This window comes from Oncorhynchus nerka, linkage group LG12 (genome assembly GCF_034236695.1).
Source record: "Oncorhynchus nerka isolate Pitt River linkage group LG12, Oner_Uvic_2.0, whole genome shotgun sequence".
Taxonomy (NCBI): Eukaryota; Metazoa; Chordata; class Actinopteri; order Salmoniformes; family Salmonidae; genus Oncorhynchus; species Oncorhynchus nerka.
This window is the reverse complement of record NC_088407.1, coordinates 28,748,261-28,769,024: the sequence shown is the minus strand read 5'-3', so window position 1 is coordinate 28,769,024 and position 20,764 is coordinate 28,748,261. Positions and strand designations below refer to the sequence as shown.

The 20,764-nt window shown below is 40.3% G+C and overlaps 2 protein-coding genes across 3 annotated transcripts; both read left to right on the top strand.

The window, feature by feature from the left end:
* The first annotated feature begins 997 nt into the window (after positions 1–997).
* LOC115138898 (5,6-dihydroxyindole-2-carboxylic acid oxidase-like) lies at positions 998–13,133 on the top strand. 2 transcript variants are annotated; one of them, XM_029676086.2, is made up of 7 exons: positions 998–1,550; positions 4,085–4,407; positions 5,140–5,344; positions 8,821–8,988; positions 9,303–9,482; positions 10,339–10,485; positions 12,354–13,133. In XM_029676086.2, exons 1-7 carry the CDS (start codon positions 1,196–1,198, stop codon positions 12,542–12,544), a joined length of 1,569 nt encoding a protein of 522 aa, XP_029531946.1. In that variant the 5' UTR covers positions 998–1,195; the 3' UTR covers positions 12,545–13,133. The 2 variants fall into 2 exon arrangements, with proteins under 2 accessions (XP_029531946.1, XP_029531947.1); XM_029676087.2 differs by having other exon boundaries at positions 10,339–10,523; positions 12,354–12,457.
* Positions 13,134–13,896: 763 nt separating this feature from the next.
* LOC115138078 (leucine rich adaptor protein 1-like) lies at positions 13,897–20,209 on the top strand. Its single transcript, XM_029674496.2, has 2 exons — positions 13,897–14,618; positions 18,351–20,209. Exons 1-2 carry the CDS (start codon positions 14,409–14,411, stop codon positions 18,747–18,749), a joined length of 609 nt encoding a protein of 202 aa, XP_029530356.1. The 5' UTR covers positions 13,897–14,408; the 3' UTR covers positions 18,750–20,209.
* The last annotated feature ends 555 nt before the right edge of the window (positions 20,210–20,764 follow it).

The following is a 20,764-nucleotide window of genomic DNA, read 5'->3' as shown; positions in this document are numbered from 1 at the left end:
ATATGTACAAATTAACAGGCCTCTCCTTTGGATAATTCCTAATAGTTTACACAGGATCATGAGTTCATGTTAGAATGTGAACATGTTACCAAAGTCGTTTGACTTCTCACGCAGCACCCCTTCCTTCCTTCCTACACTGTAAAAAACAAAAATTGTTTTACCTTACCTTTTATTACCTTTAACTTTGTATAAAACGTTTTATCTGTTGAAATAAATAATTATTTTATTTATTTTTTGAGAAAATGACTAATATTATGATTATATCGTAATGATATTAACACTATTTCAATGATAGTCAGGCCTAGGTGGGCTATATCTTAGAAAATAACATGAAGATGAGTCGGTCTTATTAGTGATAAGATCCACATAAATATATGCAGGCATAATAACGTAAATATGGTTCCATTTTATTCTAAGTGACACTTAACCAAGTAGCAGGCAACAGTTTTATTGCAGCGTACTTTATCACTTCATAAAGTGGCAGGACTAGGATACCATTAGAGACCACCTGCCATACCAATTTGTGGATTTCAATGAACCCGCCAGGAAAATACTATTTTGGCCATGTAATTTTAAGTGTAATACCTTTTGACAAAATGTGGTGAAATTGGTCTAGAAGTCCATGAACATTAATTGATGTGGAGGACAGCATTAACTCAATAGCTTGCACAGGTGACATGTGTGCTTAAATTCTGTTTTAGGTCTATGTTATGTACTTTCTAACCATGTTAAATCACATCCTTCTCAAATATCCTGAGAATATCCTCCTCAGAATGTTGGTGTATCTCGTAGTAGTAAAACAGTGTGCATGACTGCGTAGTAGTAAAATAGTGTGCATGACTGCTTAGTAGTAAATCGTGTGCATGACTACCTAGCCTCTATCCCTCTCAATCCGGTAGTAAATGTGATGTGATCACGAGGGGATCAGAAATCCTGGCATCCAGTCATGCGCTAATGTGGTATTTAAAGGATAGAGGTTTATTTGGATGGTGCGTGGGCAATTAGCTGCCTACAAGAGGACACAAGGTGCGCACTGAGAGGACACAAGTGCGCACAGAATATCAACTATGAAGTGATGTGGTTTGGAGTAAGGTACTGCCTTCTATTAGAGTGTGATTGAAGAAAGAGAATTCGTTGATCCACTGTTCCATTTAGCTAACTTTCTGGGGTGCGTCTTTTTGCCTATTCATTGCCTATGTGGAAGTACGGTTTGTTGGTGCTTTTCGGCGCCCTGTTTGTGCGCGGGCAGTTTCCGAGGGAATGTGTGACTCTGGAGGGACTTCGGAGTGGTCAGTGTTGTCCATCCCCGTTTGGGGTCGCGAATGACGCCTGCGGGTCCGCCACAGGACGTGGACAGTGTATCTCGATAGCGGCAGACGCAAGTCCACACGGCCCCCAGTACACCCACGATGGACGGGATGACCGTGAACGTTGGCCCATCCGCTACTTCAACCGAACCTGCCAGTGCAACGGGAATTTCACCGGTTATGATTGTGGCCGTTGTATGCATGGATTGGCCGGGTTAAACTGTGACCAACCCGTCGCTATCGGTACGTTTAGTTTTATCCCACTTTAAAACAAATAATAAAATGTTGCAGTTTAATTTAATTGAAATCACCAGTCCACATATCTGTTGAATAAAATAAGCTGGTGTAAAGTCCTTAAGTATAAATACTTGAAAGTACTACTTAAGTAGTTTTTGGGGTTATCTGTACTTTACTTTACCAATTATATTTTTGCCTACTTTTACTTTAACCTTACTACATTCTTAAAGAAAATAATGTACTTTTTACTCCACACATTTTTCCTGACAGCCAAAAGAACTCGTTACATTTTGAATGCTTAGCAGGACAGGAAAATGGTCTAATTCACACACTTATCAAGATAACATTCCCGATCATCCCTACTGCCACTGATCTGGCAGACCCACTAAACACATGCTTCGTTTGTAAATTATGTCTGAGTGTTGGAGTGTGCTCCTGGCTATCCTAAATAAATAAAAAATGGTGCCGTCTGGTTTGCTTACTATAAGGAATTTGAAACAATTTATACTTTTACTTTTGATACATAAGTATATTTGAGTAATTATAATTACTTGTTATACTTAAGTATATTTAAAACCAAATACTTTTAGACTTATACTCAAGTAGTATTTTACTGGGTGACTTTCACTTTTACTTGGGGAGTCATTTTCTATTAAGGTAACTTTACTTGTACTCAAGTATGACATTTGGGTACTTTTTCCACTACTGAAAATAAGTAAATGATAGCCTATCACAAACAACCTCTATACACCGCACCAATGCGCCGTAGGTAACTTTACTTGTACTCAAGTATGGCAATTGGGTACTTTTTCCACTACTGATACACCGCACCAATGCGCCGTACTTTTACCAGGCTGTTGTCATAGACTAGACGTAACATAGTAGACGAAAATCCGGGACGCTCAAATTAGTAGGCCTGGATGTATGGTATGGTTGTATATGACAGAAGGTTACTTAAGGCAAAAACGAAAGAAGGGTGATGCGAATGTCTAAACCCAAAGTTTGCGTGTTCGAATCTCATCATGGACAACTTTAGCATTTTAGCTAATTATCAAGTTTACAACTACTTACTACATTTTAGCTACTTGGCAACTACTTAGCATGTTAGCTAACCCATCCCCCAAAATTAACCTTAACCCTTTAACCTAACTCCTACCCCTAACCAGGGTGGAAAAATAACAAATGAGCATGCTTTAAAACAAGAAATGTATTAGTCGTAAGAAGTAATGTGGTATATTGCTCAATTCAATTTTATTTTTGTGAACTGAGTCTTTCAACCAAGTTATGTTAAAATAAATCATTTAGATACAATAGTAAAAAAGTAAAACAGGTAAACAGTTCTACAAATGAACATCAAGAATCAACAAAGTTCCTGCCCTGCCACAAAATGCTGAGTGATACGACTTATTTATTAGTATTAGTTCAGGGCTTTAACGCTGATTTTCTTTTATTAGGAGTACATACATTGATATTTAGGAGTACAACCAAAAATGTAGGTCCACAATACGATTATTTGAGTGTTTTAACGATAAGAAATGACAACTGGAATAAAACAATTTTGGAATGTTCCATGTTCAATCAAGCACAATTTACCCCCAAATATTTCAGTCATTAGGTTTGATAAAAATGTTCAGCTACCCCTTTAAGGGGTGGCCATTACCATGGTAACGGCACTCCCTGTCTGTCAGAGATGATAATCTCATGTCTGCTCTACCAGCATACAGTTGCAGCAAACTCAAAACTAATATTGAAAAACAATTTAGAGTTTGAATAAAGCAATGTAACTAGCCAAGAAACAGGAGGACAAAGTCACACTTTCAGGTCAATTTGACCAACTTCTACATTTGGGTTGAAAAAAAACGGTTCCCAAATGCTGTGTGCCACGCCAACGTGGCTGGTGAAATAGACATTCTTACCAGCTAATAACAAAATCTACCCATATTTGGCTGGTGATGGGTGTTAATTTCCCACCCTGCCCCTAACCCCTAACGTTAGCCACCTAGCTAACGTTAGCATTAGCCATCTAGCTAACATAGCCACAACAAATTGGAATTTGAAACATATATGTATAGCTAATTCATAACATATTGTACGAATTGTAATTCGTAACATATTATATTAATTGTAATTCGTAGCATATCATATGATGATGGAAATACACCAATTAATATTATACCAAATGTAACATATCACACTAATTTGAGTCCCAGATTGTCGTTTACTATGTCATTGAGTGAAGGTTGACTTTATACACTGCCAGTCAACTGGTTGAAAGCCACATTTCTACACAGACTATGGAAAGCATACAATATTTTTTTTTTTTAAGGACACGAATGTCGTTACATATAGCTGCATTTTATGTTTGATATAATTACCTTTTTGCATCATATTCAGGCAATGGTGTATGCGTAAAGATTAACGGTGACTGCGGATAGGTTACATGCCCAATAATTTATTAATTTCTTTCCACAAAAGAAGGTGCTCATTAATGTATGAATGACTAAGTTGATCAAATGTTATTTTTCTCTTTAATTCTTCAGTCCGGAGAAACGTGATGCAGCTAAGTGCGGATCAGAAGCGAGCTTTCGTGACCGCACTAGACCAGGCCAAGCGCACCGTACATCCTGACATTGTGATAGCTACGCGGCGATACCAGGATGTCTTCGGACCCGATGGAAACACCCCGCAGTTTGAGAACATCACCATCTACAATTACTTTGTGTGGACCCACTACTATTCGGTCAGCAAGACCTTCTTGGGGGCCGGCCAGCCGAGCTTTGGCGGAGTTGACTTCTCTCACGAAGGTCCCGGTTTTGTGACCTGGCACAGGTTTCACCTGCTCCAACTTGAGCGCGACATGCAGGTGAGATGGGGTACCAGCAATTACATGCATGTCCCTGCATGTAATATGAACTGAAATAGTCAATAATAATGCAATTAACTACTTTTTTAGTGTGCCTGATATTCAATTGGATATCACAATATAATAGTTCGTTATCTCATGGTATGATGGATTTTCACCACCAGCAAAATCCATTTTAATCTGTAGGCTGGGCCTATTTATTACCCATCAATAGTCATTTCACTTTCCCTATTGTTTGCTTGAATTAGTGCCGCAATAAGCGTGAGGATATCTTTAGAGATGAAGCAATGTTGTACCATAATCAAGCAAGCTTTGCAGAAAATGTGCTTAAGCGTTTACTAGTCTGAGCCTAGATTTCCCATCTAATAGGGCACAAAAGAGCATCTGTTGCCCAAGTTATTTCTTGAATTATGCATTACTAATTGGCATTACTGACAAACGACTGTTTATTGTTTTCAAAGATCTTTATCTTGGATGTCAGTTGGCCAGCTATATTAGGCCTCAGCAATAAAGACAAATCATTATTTCATACAATGGAAAAAGTTGAACAAGGTGCAGCTAAATATTGAGATTGTGATACAGCTGTATGTTGCTGGATTAAAATAATGCAGGCACGATATACTTCTCCATGACCATTTGATTTGCAGTTCATTATTGTGGTTTCTAATTGCACAAACTAATGATTGTTATTGTGTGCCCTTTATGTATGATCTAACCCTACTCTCAATTTAGGATATGCTGCAAGACCCTTCCTTTGCCCTGCCCTACTGGAACTTTGCCATTGGTGGAAGCACCTGTGACATCTGCACAGATGACCTATTGGGAGCGAGGAGCAACCTCAATATGAATTCCATCAGCACCAACTCCATCTTCTCCAACTGGAGGGTGATCTGTGAGAGTGTGGAGGACTATGACACACTGGGAACCATCTGCAACAGTAAGCATTCAGTAGTGCGCTTATATCCTTCCAAGTTTGAAAGAAAACACCCTATATGGTGGGTAGAAGTTGCCTGTAGGCACAGATCTAGGATCAGCTCACCCTCCTGAAATGTTAAAATATGTAAAAGTCATTGAAATGATAGAAACATGCTCACAGGGACACCTGTGTCACCATTCCATATTGTGATACTTGTTTGCTATCATTACTATCATTGCTTACGCCCAGTTCACTATTCATACTTTGGTGCTATTGGCGCAACACCTTGTCTGACAACGAAACAAAAATGGCGCCGTACTGGATGGCCACCATTTGGCAAGCTCCGACCCAATTTAGCTATTTTGTGATTATTGTGTACTTTATTTTTACTTTATTTTCCCATCGAGGATTTGCTACCAACAGGAATCTCGAAACTGCAATATTATTTGCTTTTCGGAAACATGGCTGTCGGACAAGTTACCCCCCATGGCTATCCTACTCGATGGATTCTCCATTCACCTGGCAGACAGGACAGTGGAGTCGGGGAAATTGAGGGGGGGAAGGGTTTGCCTCTATATCAACACCAACTGGTGTGCTAACTCCAGCTCAGTGGAAGTCTCAACCCACTGTTCACCCACCTTGGAATACCTGATGGTCAAATGCCGACCATTCTACCTCCCAATGGAGTTTTCAGCTATTATTGTGACTGTTGTTTACATTCCACCTCAGGACAAGAAAAATAACAAGCTGGCATTTAACGAACTGTACAAAGAAAGAAAAAAGCAAGAAAATCTATGCCCAGCTTCCATCAACACTTCTCCAACACCACTAGGGGTGATAAAGACCACTGTTATTCTACCCACAAGCAAGCATACAAGGCCCTCCCTTGTCCGCTATTCGGAAAATCAGATCATGACTCCATACTCCTGCTTCCTGTCAAAAACTCAAACAGGAAGTACCCGTAACTCGCTCTGTTGAGAAATGGTCACCAGAATCAGAGATTAAGCTACAGGACTGCTTTGCTAGCGCTGATAGGAATAGGTTTCAAGACTCCGCCGATAACATTGACGAGCTAACCACCTTTATCCCTGGCTTCATTAGGAAATGCATCAGCGACATTGTCCCCACGGTGAGGGTTTGCTGCTTCCCCAATCAAAAGACCTGGATTAACACCAAGGTTGAAGATAAACCAAAGGACAGGGCTACTGCACACAGAGCTATTGTAGACAACCCTGAGGCTACGGCTGAGGACATGAACAAGTACAAGTCTCGCTATGACTGCCACAGAGTCATCAAATGAGCAACAGGACAAAATAGGAATAAGGTGGAATCATATTACACAGACATGTGGCAGGGGCTACAGTCCATTACAGATTACAAAGGAAGACCCAACTGTGATCTGCCCGACGATGCTTCTCTACCAGACAAACTCATTTTTTGCACGCTTTGACAACAACAACACTGTGCCGGGTGTGAGGGCTGTGACCGACCCAGAGGATTGGGTGATCTCGCTCTCCAAGGCCAACGTGAGAAAGGTCTTTAATAAGGTCAACACCCACAAGGCCGGTGCGGCCCGACGTTATTCCAGGGCGCGTTCGTAGAACAGCTGGCAGGCATAGTCACTGTAATTTTCAACTTCTCCTTGTCTCAGTCTGTAATCCTCACATGTTTTAAGATGACCACCATCATTCCTGTCCCCAAGAACTCTAAGGCTTCATGCCACAATGACTACTGCCCTGTAGCACTCACTTCTGTAATCATGAAGTGCTTTGAGAGGCTGATTATGGCATACATTAACTCCACCATCCCATTCACCCTAGACCCACTCCAATTTGCATACCACCCCAACAGATCCATAGATGAGGCAATCTCAATTGCTCTCCACCCTCCCCTCCCCTGCCCTCACCCACCCGGATAAGAGGAATACCTACAGTATATGTGAGAATGTTGTTCATCGACTACAGCTCAGTGTTCAACACCATTGTCCCCGCCAAGCTCATCACCAAGCTTAGGACTCTGGGTCTGAACACCTCTTTCTGCAACTGGATGCTGGACTTCCTGACAGGCCGACCCCAGGTGGTGTGGGTAGGCAACATCACCTCCGCCACACTGTACTCCCTGTTCACCGCCAGGCTGTACTCCCTGTTCCCCCACGACTGCATCAAGTATGCTGACAACACAATAGTTTGAAAGGCCTGATCACCGGCGACGATGAGTCAGTCTACAGGGAGGAGGTCAGAGACCTGGCAGTGGGGTGCCAGAACAACAACCTCTCTCTCAACATCAGTAAGACCAAGGCGCTGATCGTGGACTACCGGAAACGGGTACATCGACGGGTTTGCAGTGGACCAGGTCGAGAGCTTCAAGTTCCTCCGTATCCAAATCACTAAAGACTTAAAATGGTCCAAACACACTCACCTCTTCCCCTCAGGAGGTTGAAAAGTTTGGCAAGGACCCTCAAATCCTCAAAGTGTTCTACAACTGTACCATTGAGAGAATCTTGACTGGCTGCATCACTGCCTGGTATGGCAATAGCACCACCTTCAATCGAATAGCGCTACAGTACTGTACATCATTGGGGCCGAGCTCTCTGACATCCAGGACATCTATATCAGGCAGTGTGATAGGAAGGCCCGGAAAATCGTTAAAGACTCCAACCACCCAAGCCAAAGACAATTCTCTCTGCTTACACACGGCAAGCGGTACCGGTGCATCAAGTCTGACACAAACTTGCTCTTGAACAACTTCTATCCCCAAGCAATAAGACTGATAAATAGCTAACAAAATAGCTACACAGACTGAATAAACCTTGTATCTTTATTAACCTTTTATGTACATTTTTGCACTCTCTATGCACACTCACAGAGCCCTACACACTCACTCACTCCATCATCTGCTCACTCACACATAATATTAACATACATTTATACTGACTCTACACACACACACCCACTCACATACAAGCTTCTGCTACTCTGCTCATCTTATATCCTGATGCATAGTCACCTTACACCTATACATATCTACCTCCATCACACCAGTATCCCAGCACATTGTAAATATGGTACAGGAACTGTATATATTATGTTTACTTTCTTATTGTGTTCTTCATATTTCTTCTTTCTTGTGTGGTCTTCCGAGTATTACATTGTTATTGATTATTGCGTTGATGGGTTATGAGTTTTCAAAGAATGCATTTCACTGTACTTGTGAATGTGACAGTAAAACTTGAAACTAGGGTTTCAAAGCGGAGGGGGCCTTGGACCTTCTTCTCCAATAGGGTGATTCCTGGAAGGAAGGTTGGAAGTAGGAAGAAAGGAAAGAAGGAAGAAAGAATGGAAGGAAGGAAGACTGAAAGAAAGGAGCATCTAAATAGTATTTAAACTGGGCCCGGGTGTGTCCTTTAGCACTTGCAAACTTCCCAAGCCTATTTACTATCGCCTCTATTAGCCCAGGTTACTGAGACCCCTCTTAACCTTCTCCTCTCTCCCCCCCAGACACTGAGACCACCCCCATCAGGAGGAACCCAGCAGGTAACGTGGCCCGCCCCATGGTGCAGCGTCTCCCTGAGCCCCAGGATGTTGCAGACTGCCTGCAGGTGAACACCTTTGACACCCCTCCCTACTACTCCACCTCCTCAGAGAGCTTCAGGAACACCATCGAGGGTGAGTGGCTATTGCTGGTCTACACCAATAGATGCAGTCATTCACATTGATGCACACAGATATCACAGACACCTACACATACTGTACATATGCTTACAACCCTCAACTGAACATTGAGGGTTGTTGTGAATGCTGACATACACAACCGTCTTAGCCAACAGAGAAAGAGGCAAATCTGTCACTCCGTGAGCTTTACATCTCCGGGAAGGTGTGATGTCGCTGATGTACTCCAGCCAAAATGCTATGGGCGAGTTTCACATCCATTAAGCATGATTTCCTGTATTTAATCTCAAACTACAGTGTTGTGTGCGCAGGCTATAGTGCCCCCCAGGGAAACTACGACCCTGTGGTACGGAGCCTTCACAACCTGGCCCACCTGTTTCTGAATGGAACAGGCGGACAGACCCACCTCTCGCCTAACGACCCCATCTTCGTGCTGCTCCACACTTTCACCGATGCCATCTTTGACGAGTGGCTCAGGAGGCACGCCCCAGGTAATAGATCCCATCCTACGACTGATGTCATGTTCAAGACCTGATCATTGTCTTCCTGTGCTAGTATCTTTGTCTATGCTTGCTTGTCTGAAAATATGATGCTCTTCCATCCTTTTGCCAACTAATCTACACTGAGTGTAGAAAACATTAAGAACATCTTCCTAACAATTCGTTGGGGCATGGAGTCTACAATGTGTCAAAAGCATTCCACATTTATGCTGGCCCATGTTGACTCCAATGCTTCCCACAGTTGTGTCAAGTTGGCTTGATGTTCTTTGGGTGGTGGACCATTCTTGATACACACCGTAAACTGTTGAGCATGAAAACCCCAGCAGCTTTGCATTTCTTAACACAAACTGGTGCACCTGGCACCTACTACCATACCCTGTTCAAAGGCACTTCAATATTTTGTCTTGCCCATTCACCTTCTGAATTGCACACTTACACAATACATGCCTCAATTGTCTCAAGGCTTAAAAATCCTTATTTAACTGGTCTCCTCCCCTTCATTTACACTGATTGAAGTGAATTTGAAGTGAAGTGACATCAATAAGGGATCATAGCTTTCACCTGGAAAGTCTATGTCATAGAAAGAGCAGGATTTCCTAATGTTTTGTACACTCACTGTATGTGTTTGTTGAATATGCTGTATTTTACAGGTTGCTTTTTACCTTGTAGTTACTTCTAAATGACATGGTAAAATTGTAATAACACATCAATTACATGATTACTTTGTAAACTAAGATTCATAATACACACACCACTATGCAACATTTGTTTAGCTCTGGGAGGCTTTTTTTGTTGTATGTCAGGGCCATTTGTTCAGAAGCTGACTCTTAGCTGATATATTTTGCAGATTCTGCAGTCTATCCTTCAGAGAATGCCCCCATTGGTCACAACAGGGGGTACAACATGGTTCCCTTCTGGCCTCCAGTGACCAACGCTGAGATGTTTCTTACAGCCCCTGAGAACCTTGGCTACTCCTATGAGGCCGAATGGCCAGGTGTGTATTGTCAAGATAACTACAGGCTGAATGGCCAGGTGTGTATTTTCAATATACCTACAGGCTGAATGGCCAGGTGTGTATTTTCAATATACATACAGGCTGAATGGCCAGATGTGTATTGCCAATATAAATACATGCTGAATGGCCAGATGTGTATTGCCAATATAAATACAGGCTGGATGGCCAGATGTGTATTGCCAATATAAATACAGGCTGGATGGCCAGATGTGTATTGTCAATATAAATTCACTATGTATATAACAATGTGGTCCACGTGTTAAACAGTACCAGACAAAAGTTTGGACACCTCCAGGATGGTCCACCATTCCAGGATTTTTCTTTATTTGTACTATTTCCTACATTGTAGAAAACATCAAAAGTATCAAACAACACATATGGAATCATGTAGTAACCAAAAAAGTGTTAAATAATATTTTATATTTGCGATTCTTAAAAGTAGCCACCCTTTGCCTTGATGACAATTTTTTTGTTAATGCATTTGAGCCAATCAGTTGTGTTGCAAGGTAGGGGTGGTATACAGAAGATAGTCCTATTTGGTAAAATACTAAGTTCATATTATGGCAAGAACAGCTCAAATAAGCAAAGAGAAACGACAGTTCATCATTACTTTAAGACATGAAGGTCAATCAATGCGGACATTTCAAGAACTTTGAAAGTTTCTTCAAGTGCAGCCGCAAAAACCATCAAGCGCCATGATGAAACTGGCTCTCATGATGACTGCCACAGGAAAGGAAGACCCAGAGTTACCTCTGCTGCAGAGGATAAGTTCATTAGAGTTACCAGCCTCAGAAATTGCAGCCCAAATACATGCTTCACAGAGTTCAAGAAACAGACACATCTCAACATCAACTTTTCAGATGAGACTATGTGAATCAGGCCTTCAGGGTGAATTGCTGCAAATAAACCACTACTAAAGGACACCGATAGGAAGAAGAGACTTGCTTGGGCCAAGAAAAGTGAGCAATGGACATTATAGCGGTGGAAATCTATCCTTTGGTCCAAATGGGATATTTTTGGTTCCAACCGCCGTGTCTTTGTGAGACGCAGATTAGGTGAACGGATGATCTCTGCATGTGTGGTTCCCAACTTGAAGCATGAAGGAAGAGGTGTGATGGTGTGGGGGTGCTTTGCTGGTGACACTGATTTATTTAGAATTCAAGGCGCACTTAACCAGCATGGCTACCACAGCATTCTACACGACACACCATCCCATCTGGTTTGTGCTTAGTGGGACAGTTGTTTGTTTTTCAACAGGACAATGACCCAACACACCCCCAGGCTATGTAAGGGCTATTTGATCAAGAAGGAGAGTGATGGAGTGCTGCATCAGATGACCTGGCCAGCACAATCACCCGACCTCAACTCAATTGAGATGGTTTGGGATGAGTTGGACCACAGAGTGAAGGAAAAGCAGCCAACAAGTGCTCAGCATATGTGGGAACTCTTTCAAAACTGTTGGAAAAGCATTCTAGGTGAAGCTGATTGAGAGAATGCCAAGAATGTTTAAAGCTGTCATCAAGGCAAAAGGTGGCTACTTTGAAGAATCTAAAATCTAAAATATATTTAGATTTGTTTAACACTTTTTGGTTACTACATGATTCCATATGTGTTATTTCATAGTTTTGATGTCTTCACTAATTATTCTACAATGTAGAAAATAGTACAAATAAAGAAAAACCCTTGAATGAGTAGGTGTGTCCAAAATTTTGACTGGTACATATATATATATATATATTTTTACCACGGTTAGAGTCCATCTGTCTGTCTGTGTGTGACTCTTTGCTAGTGTCACATTCCATACAATTACAAATGTAACTGTTATAAATCTTGTCTCCTCACTATAGCTGCTCCTTTCACTTTGACCGAGATCATCACCATTGCCATGGTGGCGGCCCTGGTCATCGTGGCTGTAATCTTTGCTGCCACCACATGTGTTGTGCGCGCCCGCTCCTACAGCAAACTGGAGGGCCGCCAGCCCTTGCTGGGTGAACAGTACCAACGCTATGACGACGACAAAAGCCAATCCGTGGTCTGAGCTGAATGTGAAACTACAGGGTCATGCTCATTAGGGCACAACAGAAAATGTGTAGTCGTTCCCTGTTTTTGTCCGTTTTCTTTTGTTTATTGACTAATGAACTTGATTCAGGCTTAGCTGAGTGTCACATGTTTGCAGTTATGTAATTAGATTACAAATTCATGTTTTTATCATTTCAAATGCCGTATAATATGCGTCACAAACTATATTCCGGGAGTGGTCAAATGTTGGCAATGGAGGGTGGCAGTGTGGGTAGAATTAGGTGCGTTAATGCTGGTCGGGAACAAAAACCTGCACACAGCGGCCTGTCCTCTCATGGCCAAGTTTGACCACAACTGCTGTAGTCCATAAAATGGAATCTAATTGACTGTATTACTCATAATATGGAATCTAATCGACCCTGTCACTCATTCTACTGTTACTATTACGGAATGCTTTGACCTGTATAACTATAGATTCTGAGGATAACAATGATTTTCTGTAAATGTGTAAACATATTTCATTTTATTTTAATCATTTTGGTTCAAAATGGAACATTTTTAATTCCATTGAAAATATGAGTTGATTAAAGAAAATAAAATATTAAAAATTGTTCTTGTATTATTATAATTTCTGCAACACATGTGGAGTGTAATGTCATAATTCATACATAAGCACTCTCCTTAAATATAATTTCAAAAATAGAAAAACAACAGGGTCATATCTAAAAAGTTGAATAGCCTAGTTTCACACTCTGGTGTAAGTAAATGTACATTTCCATGAATTGCCACAAGGTGGTAGAAGTGAAGTTGAATACAACTTGAACAGAGTAGTGAGGGAGAGGACAGTGTCAATCAAGGCAAAATGTGTTGCTTTGAATACATATATGATCATTAATTAGATTTTACATTAACATTTTAGTCAGTTAGCAGACGCTGTTATGCAGAGTGACTTACAGTAGTGAGTGCAGACATTTTAATACTTTTTTCGTAGATCAAGCTTAGGTTAATTAGTTTGCTTTTAAAATATAGCTTTTAAAATGTATTGATTTTATTATGTTGGTATAATAAAACTGTAGCCTAATAACGATGTAGCCTACAACTATGCAAATAGGCTACAGGCCTATTGGTTTGAATTAAAATACATTCAGCACGAAAGACCGCTTACTGTAACCTACTTTGCTAGCATAAAATGTAAATGTAGTCGTTTGTATGATTGAACTGATGATTAGTAAATTACTGTAGGTTACCATATGGATGTATTTTGTGCACAATTAACCAAAACATATGCTGTGACAGTTGCCTTACGATTACAGCAAACAGGCGTGGTTTCAAAGTCCCACCTGTCTGGGTTCATAAGCTCCATATGGGTGTCTCTGTGGCTGTTATCCAACTGTGCTGTTCGACTATTGTTTCAGTGGACACGACTCTGACACCGGCGGACGGGACTTCCAAAACGACCATTTTCACGGATGAGTGTAGTGGCTTTGCAGTAGGCATCATAACGGGATATGTATCTATTTTGTTGTGGATTGCACACTATATTTTGAATTGGTGAGAATAATCGGATGGGGCAACTTTGTTTTTGAATTACTTTTCTCTGCAACTGTGTGCCTATAGATAGATATATAGAAGTCGCTTTCAACCTCGGATCTCAGACCATCCTAAAACATTCATAGACGCATACGGATAAGAAGGCTTTTCGAAAGTTTAAAACCATCAAGGCTATGACCTTTCATTTTCTTTGAACGTGAAGTCAGCGCGAGTCCTCAAGCCACTGAACCCTATAATTTGCTCTCTCGGTTGTTCCTATTGCACATTTTGAAAAACGTAGCATATATATATATATTTTTCGTTTATAGGCCTAGTCTTACTGTAATTCTACAATGGACGGGGAACACGTCTTACGCGATTTTAAAGATATTGAGACAAAGTTGGGTCGCAAAGTTCCTGAAAGTCTCATTCGTTCCCTTGCAGGAGGAAATAATCATCATGACAAACACGAGGATACAAAATTGGCGACACCGAAAAACCAGTCGAACTCTGCTGATTTGAAACGACTGGAGAGCAAGATGTTATTTTTGAGACAGGAAATGGTAAGTGATTGTCCCAAAGATGCGTCTATATTTACAAATATATTTAATTCAGTCTGTCCCTGTCGGTTTGGATCAGTGAGTTGCTTCATACCACAGGAGGTTGGTGGCACCTTAATTGAGGAGGACTGGCTCGTGGTAATGGCTGGAGCGGAATTAGTGGAATGGTTTCAAACACATCAAACACATATTTTTCATGTGCCATTCCATTGGCTCCGTCCCAGCATTTATTATGAAACATCCTCCCCTCACCAGCCTCCTGTGTTTCATACAGTAAGTCTTTGATAAAGTTTTTTGACTACCGAAGCAGACATCCAAAACAGGTACTGTTGCAATTCGACCAGGCTTTTTGAAGTCAGTTCACTGCATTTTCAAAACCTTTCTTTATATTCAGTGATGCATTGCATTAAGTTCAATTTACACCAGCCCCCCAGTGTCTGGTCTGGAGCGTGAAGTCTCTGCCAATTGCTACTGCATAGCAACCAATGATATATATAAACCCTGGATTTCGGATGATATGTGTTGGCCATTGAGAGGCTTTGAACCGCTGGTCAGCCATATTGGCACTCCCCAGTAGAAGCAGTCCTCCATAGGAATGAATGAAATGAAATGAATGAAACAGTATTTCAATTAAAGACTAAATGAACATGTATTTAAGCATTTTGTTGGTGTAGTGGAGAGAGTAACATTAGTAATTTAAAATAATTCTACTTTAAGGACATTTGTTAAAATATATTATTTCATTTTTTATGTGTATGTTTAGCGCACATAATATGCATTAAGGTGTCTGTAATAAAACAAATTAGGCAAAAACAAATGTAGAATGTAAATGCATTTCTATAGCTTCCAAAATATTTTTAACACCGGTGAGGGAGTGCCAAGATGGAGGCATGGTGGCTTCAACACAGCACTCCCAAATGTCATCTAGTGTGTATATAAATTATTGGTTGCAACGGAGTGGTGCCAAAAGCCCTGGTCTTCCTAGAAATAATATGTAAATTAGGATCGCTAGAAAGGTGGAAAAAAAAATACATAAATAAATAATAGATGGCCACTTTGGGCTCTAAAATTAGTTTATTATGATCAAGTTCTATCCTCGCAGTGAATTATTTCACAACAAATCAAGATATTTAATGAAATAGTGATCCATTATACTACTACAGGTGACGTCACACAGGGGCTGCATCTAGCAGCTCTAATCATTTTTATTTTTTATCTAGCAGCTCTAAGCAGGATGAAAATGACTACATCGACCATGAGCCTTTGCTAGTTACAGCCACCTTTGCAAATTTTTGTCATTCAACAATATGGCGTGCTTCAAATTCAAATACTACCGGTTTTTCATGCGCCATCGTGAGTTTTCCAGAGGAATACGTGGATTTGTCCGGGCTTTCACTGTCTACTGGTTTTAATGTATATGAATTTATCCAAGCTAACAAAAGAGCTTTTAGCTGCAGTAGTCTGGTTGTTGTCCAAGGTTATTGCAGCTGTTTGCTTTAGGCAATATTGAACGTTCACTGACCTGTGATATCTTAACTCAGCATGTTATGCAATAACTTCCAGACGCCTGTTGGCAATCCAACTTTATTGCCCTTGTGTTCATAGGCTATACTTTTGTCTTCTCAGAAGTTTATGGATTACTTATAATTGTGATCGCATGTTAGCCAATTCATAGATGCTAACTACCTTTAGCACCTTTTGACGGTAGTATCTTCTGGCTGGGGGAGATTTGTTAAGAGCCCTGACACTTGCTATAAATGTTAACACGCATCGCTTGCGGTACGGTTCTGGAAACATAAGGAACATATCTTTCATATCAGCAGGAAATATATATATACAGTGCATTCGAAAAGTATTCAGACCCCTTCCCCTTTTTCCACATTTTGTTACGTTACAGCCTTATTTAAAATGCATGAAATAAAAAATGTTCCTCATCAATCGACACACTACCCCATAATGACAAATGTAAACAGGTTTTTAGAAATATTGGCAAATGTATAAAAAAATAATAAAAAAACAGAAATACCTTATTTACATAAGTATTCAAACCCTTTGTAATGAGACTTAAAATTGAGCTTCCTGTTTTCATTGATCATCCTTGAGATGTTTCTACAACTTGATTGGAGTCCACCAGTGGTAAATTCAAATGATTGGACATGATTTGGAAAGGCACACACCTGTCTTACCCAAGAAGGCTCAACGCTGTAATCGCTGCCAAAGGTGCTTCAACAAAGTACTGAGTAAAGGGTCTTATGTAAATGTGATATTTCAGTTTTCTTTTGCTAAAATTGATTAAAACCTATTTTTGCTTTGTCATTATGGGGAATTGTGTGTAGGTTGATGAGAAAAGTGATATTTTAATCCATTTTAGAATAAGGCTGTAACATAACAAAATGTGGAAAAAGTCAAAGATTCTGAATACTTTCTAATTACACTGCAAGACAACAAGAGTACTCTGCTGTGTTCCCTCCCTACTATAGTGAATGCCCCATTTGGGCCATCTAAGGCTTTTGTGCTGTTGTCACCTCTTACAATCTCAATTTATTCTTTAATCCAATCAGGCTGCTTTTCTCCTTATATGAAGCAGTCCCACATGAAAAAATGAATGGTAAAAAAAAAAAAACGATTGGAACCTTTTCCGGGTTTTATGACTCATATGGTGGTACTCAACCAGTTGTCTGTATCCATGTAAATCTTGTGTATTCCTCAGCAAATATTGCATTCAAATGATGTATATTGTTATAACATAGGTATAAAAACATTTTGTTGAAAAAAAATAGCCTATAGCCCCATTTTAGACAAAAGCCCAGAATAATGAAACTTGTTTTAAGCGAAATTCAGAAAATATCTTAAACTTAACGCTTGTAAGTATTGTTGGAGGGTGGCTAAATCAATAAAGTTTAATGACTAACAAACTAAAAAGCAAGCAGCAGTAAATCACATTAGCTAAACCTATCTTGTGATTCAATACCCCATTCGAACCAACTTTAATTGACACTGCTAATACTGTTGTAAAATTCCACTATGCTCCAGCTCAACATGTGTGCACACATAGAGGACGGGTTATATCAGCAAAGCAAACACGGGCAGAATTATGAGCTAAACGGGGCCTGTCACGATCCACTCCCAAGAAAGGGCTCTTTTTTATAAAGCCAGTTGTTCGGGAACATTGTATCAGACATCAGGCGTAATGCTTTTTGACTGCTGCCACTAACTATCCATTGGCGTAAATGGCTGGCTATTTGTCGCTGGTAGCCTGGGAGAATCTTTCAGAATGAGACCATAGACAACCTCCCCCCACCCCGACTCTATGGGGATTGTCATGCTGCGGTGGTAAATCAATGGTGGTACTGTATAGGCATCTGGGCGAGAATGTCCTTCTATGCAGTCACAGGCCACTACTGTTACATGCCAAGGATGGAAGGATTTCCTGTGGCATCCTGTTCTGTTTGTCTTTGTCTATATGTCATTTCCAAAGAGTAGAGTGGTGTCTTTACTATCCCCCAGAGGCAATTTGCTTTTCACCATTACCAAAAGACATGCTGGTGTTGGCATCTCACAAAAATGGAATAGGAAAGCAATATATTAAAAAAAAAACAATATTGTAGGCCTACTTGTTGGAAGTGTGTTATTGTGTGACTTTATAATACATGTGGGTTTCAAGTTGTCCAGTTTCTAGTCCAAATCTATAACGATAAAGGCCTTAAATGTATCTCCTTCTCACACCAAACGCAGGCCCACCTCCGTGCCATCGATGTCAAGCTGATGCAGCAGCTAATGTCCATCAACGACGGCATCGAATCCATCAAATGGGTGATGGAGGACAAGGAGGGCCTAGCCAGTCGTGAAAGCAGCCTGACAGGCAGCCTGTACAGCCTATTGGACAGCCAAGATGACACCTCTTCACGCGGCAGCTTCACCAGTCTGCACGACGGACACAGCGATGGATTGGACGGGATATCCGTGGGCAGTTATCTGGATACGTTGGATGAGTTAGCCGAAGACCTTTCGGAACACACTTCTCCGACGGACCTTGATCTATTCTCTGATAAACCTGTTATAGAGGACGAGACTTTCAGCAAGCCAACAATGCGACTCAGAGTGGACTCCGATGAGTACTACTGCTTTGGATAGCTCTGCGTGGCTATGAGGCTAATACAAACGCAGACAAAGACCAGAGGGTTATTTTTGCCTAGCGTTGTCAAGATTTCAAATTCATATCAAATCAAATACAGTTGGCATGGTAACTTTGATAACATTTTAAAATTATGAACTAGTTTAGAAATGTTTCATAAGGTGGCTTGTTCATTGAGTTACTGCGTGAAATATAGAACATGGATTTGTTCCCTTGATGACCTACATTATTTTCCTGCTGCTAAGTGTTCTACAGTGATGTCACAGTGACATTTAAGTTGTTTTACAAAGGGCAACTATTCACAGTTGTGCTATTTTGTATCTTAAAACCAAATTCATTTTTGTCTAATGCATGTACACCTCACTAAACCTTAGCTACTTGTCCCTTCACAAAAACAAGTAAGGATGAGCTTTAAACATAATTAGGGATTGAATTGTCATACTGATACTGATAGGAGGTTAAAGGTGCAATTTGTAAGTTATCTGTCCCAACAAGAGGAACTGCAACCACAATCAACCTAAAACAAATACAAAATAATGTAGTGCACCCTCTTCCTCCTCATTCTTGGTGGTTGCTTGCAGTGCTCTCCAGGAGCGTTGGAGTCCAATTTTTTTTTAACAGAAAATCAAACTTACGAATTGCACCTTCTTAATAATAATTTTGCTGTTTGTTTTATTTTTATTGACACAGCTCACTTGGCAAAATTTAGATGAATTTTTCACAATTTTCTTTCAGTGCACACTGACTGTACTCCGAAGAATCTGATACCTCAGTGTCTTGTTTCCCTTTTCACTTAGATACCATGTCTTTGGTTAGCCATTCATCCATCAGAACTAAGGTAATGTAGTATATAAGGAATTAGTGGTAATTTGGAGCATTAGCGGTTCCATGCTGAGACATCGTCTGGAGTGGTTTAGAGGGGCAAAAATACTACATTTCCTTCAGGCTATAGCATCCAAGTGCAATTTGAAATAAAAAATGGATTTTGACAGCTATGTGCTTACATGCTAAACATTGGACAGGTACTTTGCTCTTTCTTACTTTTTTTATTTAGACAGATTGCAGTCATTGCCATGCCAGGGTCAACAAATTATTTTTGTTTTGTTTTACCACAAGAGATTAATTGCAAAGAAGTTCCAAAGCGGAAATCTTGAAGTTCACAACACTTAATTAATTGAATTACTAGATGGTATTTTTTGGGTTACCGTTTAATAACTTAATTTTTGAGCTAGTCAACACTTTAATGACTGGTAACTGACAAAGTTAAGTACAAAAGTAACGCCATTAATTTCTGTACAAAGATGATTTTGCTTTAAATTCCACTTTCTGTGTCTTCACATGACCTATGTGTGTTGTGCCCTTCATGTTGCCTACTTTTTTAACATTGTAACTTATTGTTTTTATTGGTGTTGAAAAGTCTGTTGGGGAAAATAATATATTGTGATTTTCTTCTTTCTCAGTTTCTGTGTACTGTTTAGTTTAATCTACATACACGCTAACACACACACACACTGGTTCGCATGATTGCCAGCTAATAGTCTGTTTGTGGTAACATGCAATTAGTGGAGAGAAATTGACTCCATTTTGGATTATTTAGTAAGACCACAGAAGCGCTCATATGCACATTTTTATGCTGAGTCAGTCTTGCTCCATTTTTGTCAGACTAGTGAAGTTCCAACGTGGTAGTTTGAAAAATGTACAATGGAAAATTGTGCTCAGTTTGGGCTGGATTCTATCAGATTCGCACTAGCTGACACCCGTATAGTGGTTGCTTTTACGTGTCGGTGGTGGAACTGTGTTAGAGCTACAAGCGTCTCCCAGCATTATACCTAAAGCTTTGCTGCACGCAATCGCATTAAGAGAAATCCCATGCAGCCTTGTTTACAAGTTTAAACTCTGGAATGTGAGTCATAATCTACACCTCGATTAGGCTGATATAAATCCCCCTTATTTCGTCGAATGATTTTCAATTTGAGCATCATTATTTCTATATAGCCTACTCTTTATCGTTCTA

Excerpts from the sequence above, each read along its gene's own strand:
- LOC115138898 (XM_029676086.2), top strand. The coding sequence starts at position 1,196 with ATGTGGAAGTACGGTTTGTTGGTGCTTTTCGGCGCCCTGTTTGTGCGC. Across the intron at positions 1,551-4,084 it reads TGACCAACCCGTCGCTATCG|TCCGGAGAAACGTGATGCAG; the intron begins GTACGTTTAGTT and ends TTAATTCTTCAG. Across the intron at positions 4,408-5,139 it reads AACTTGAGCGCGACATGCAG|GATATGCTGCAAGACCCTTC; the intron begins GTGAGATGGGGT and ends CTCTCAATTTAG.
- LOC115138078 (XM_029674496.2), top strand. The coding sequence starts at position 14,409 with ATGGACGGGGAACACGTCTTACGCGATTTTAAAGATATTGAGACAAAG. Across the intron at positions 14,619-18,350 it reads TATTTTTGAGACAGGAAATG|GCCCACCTCCGTGCCATCGA; the intron begins GTAAGTGATTGT and ends CACCAAACGCAG.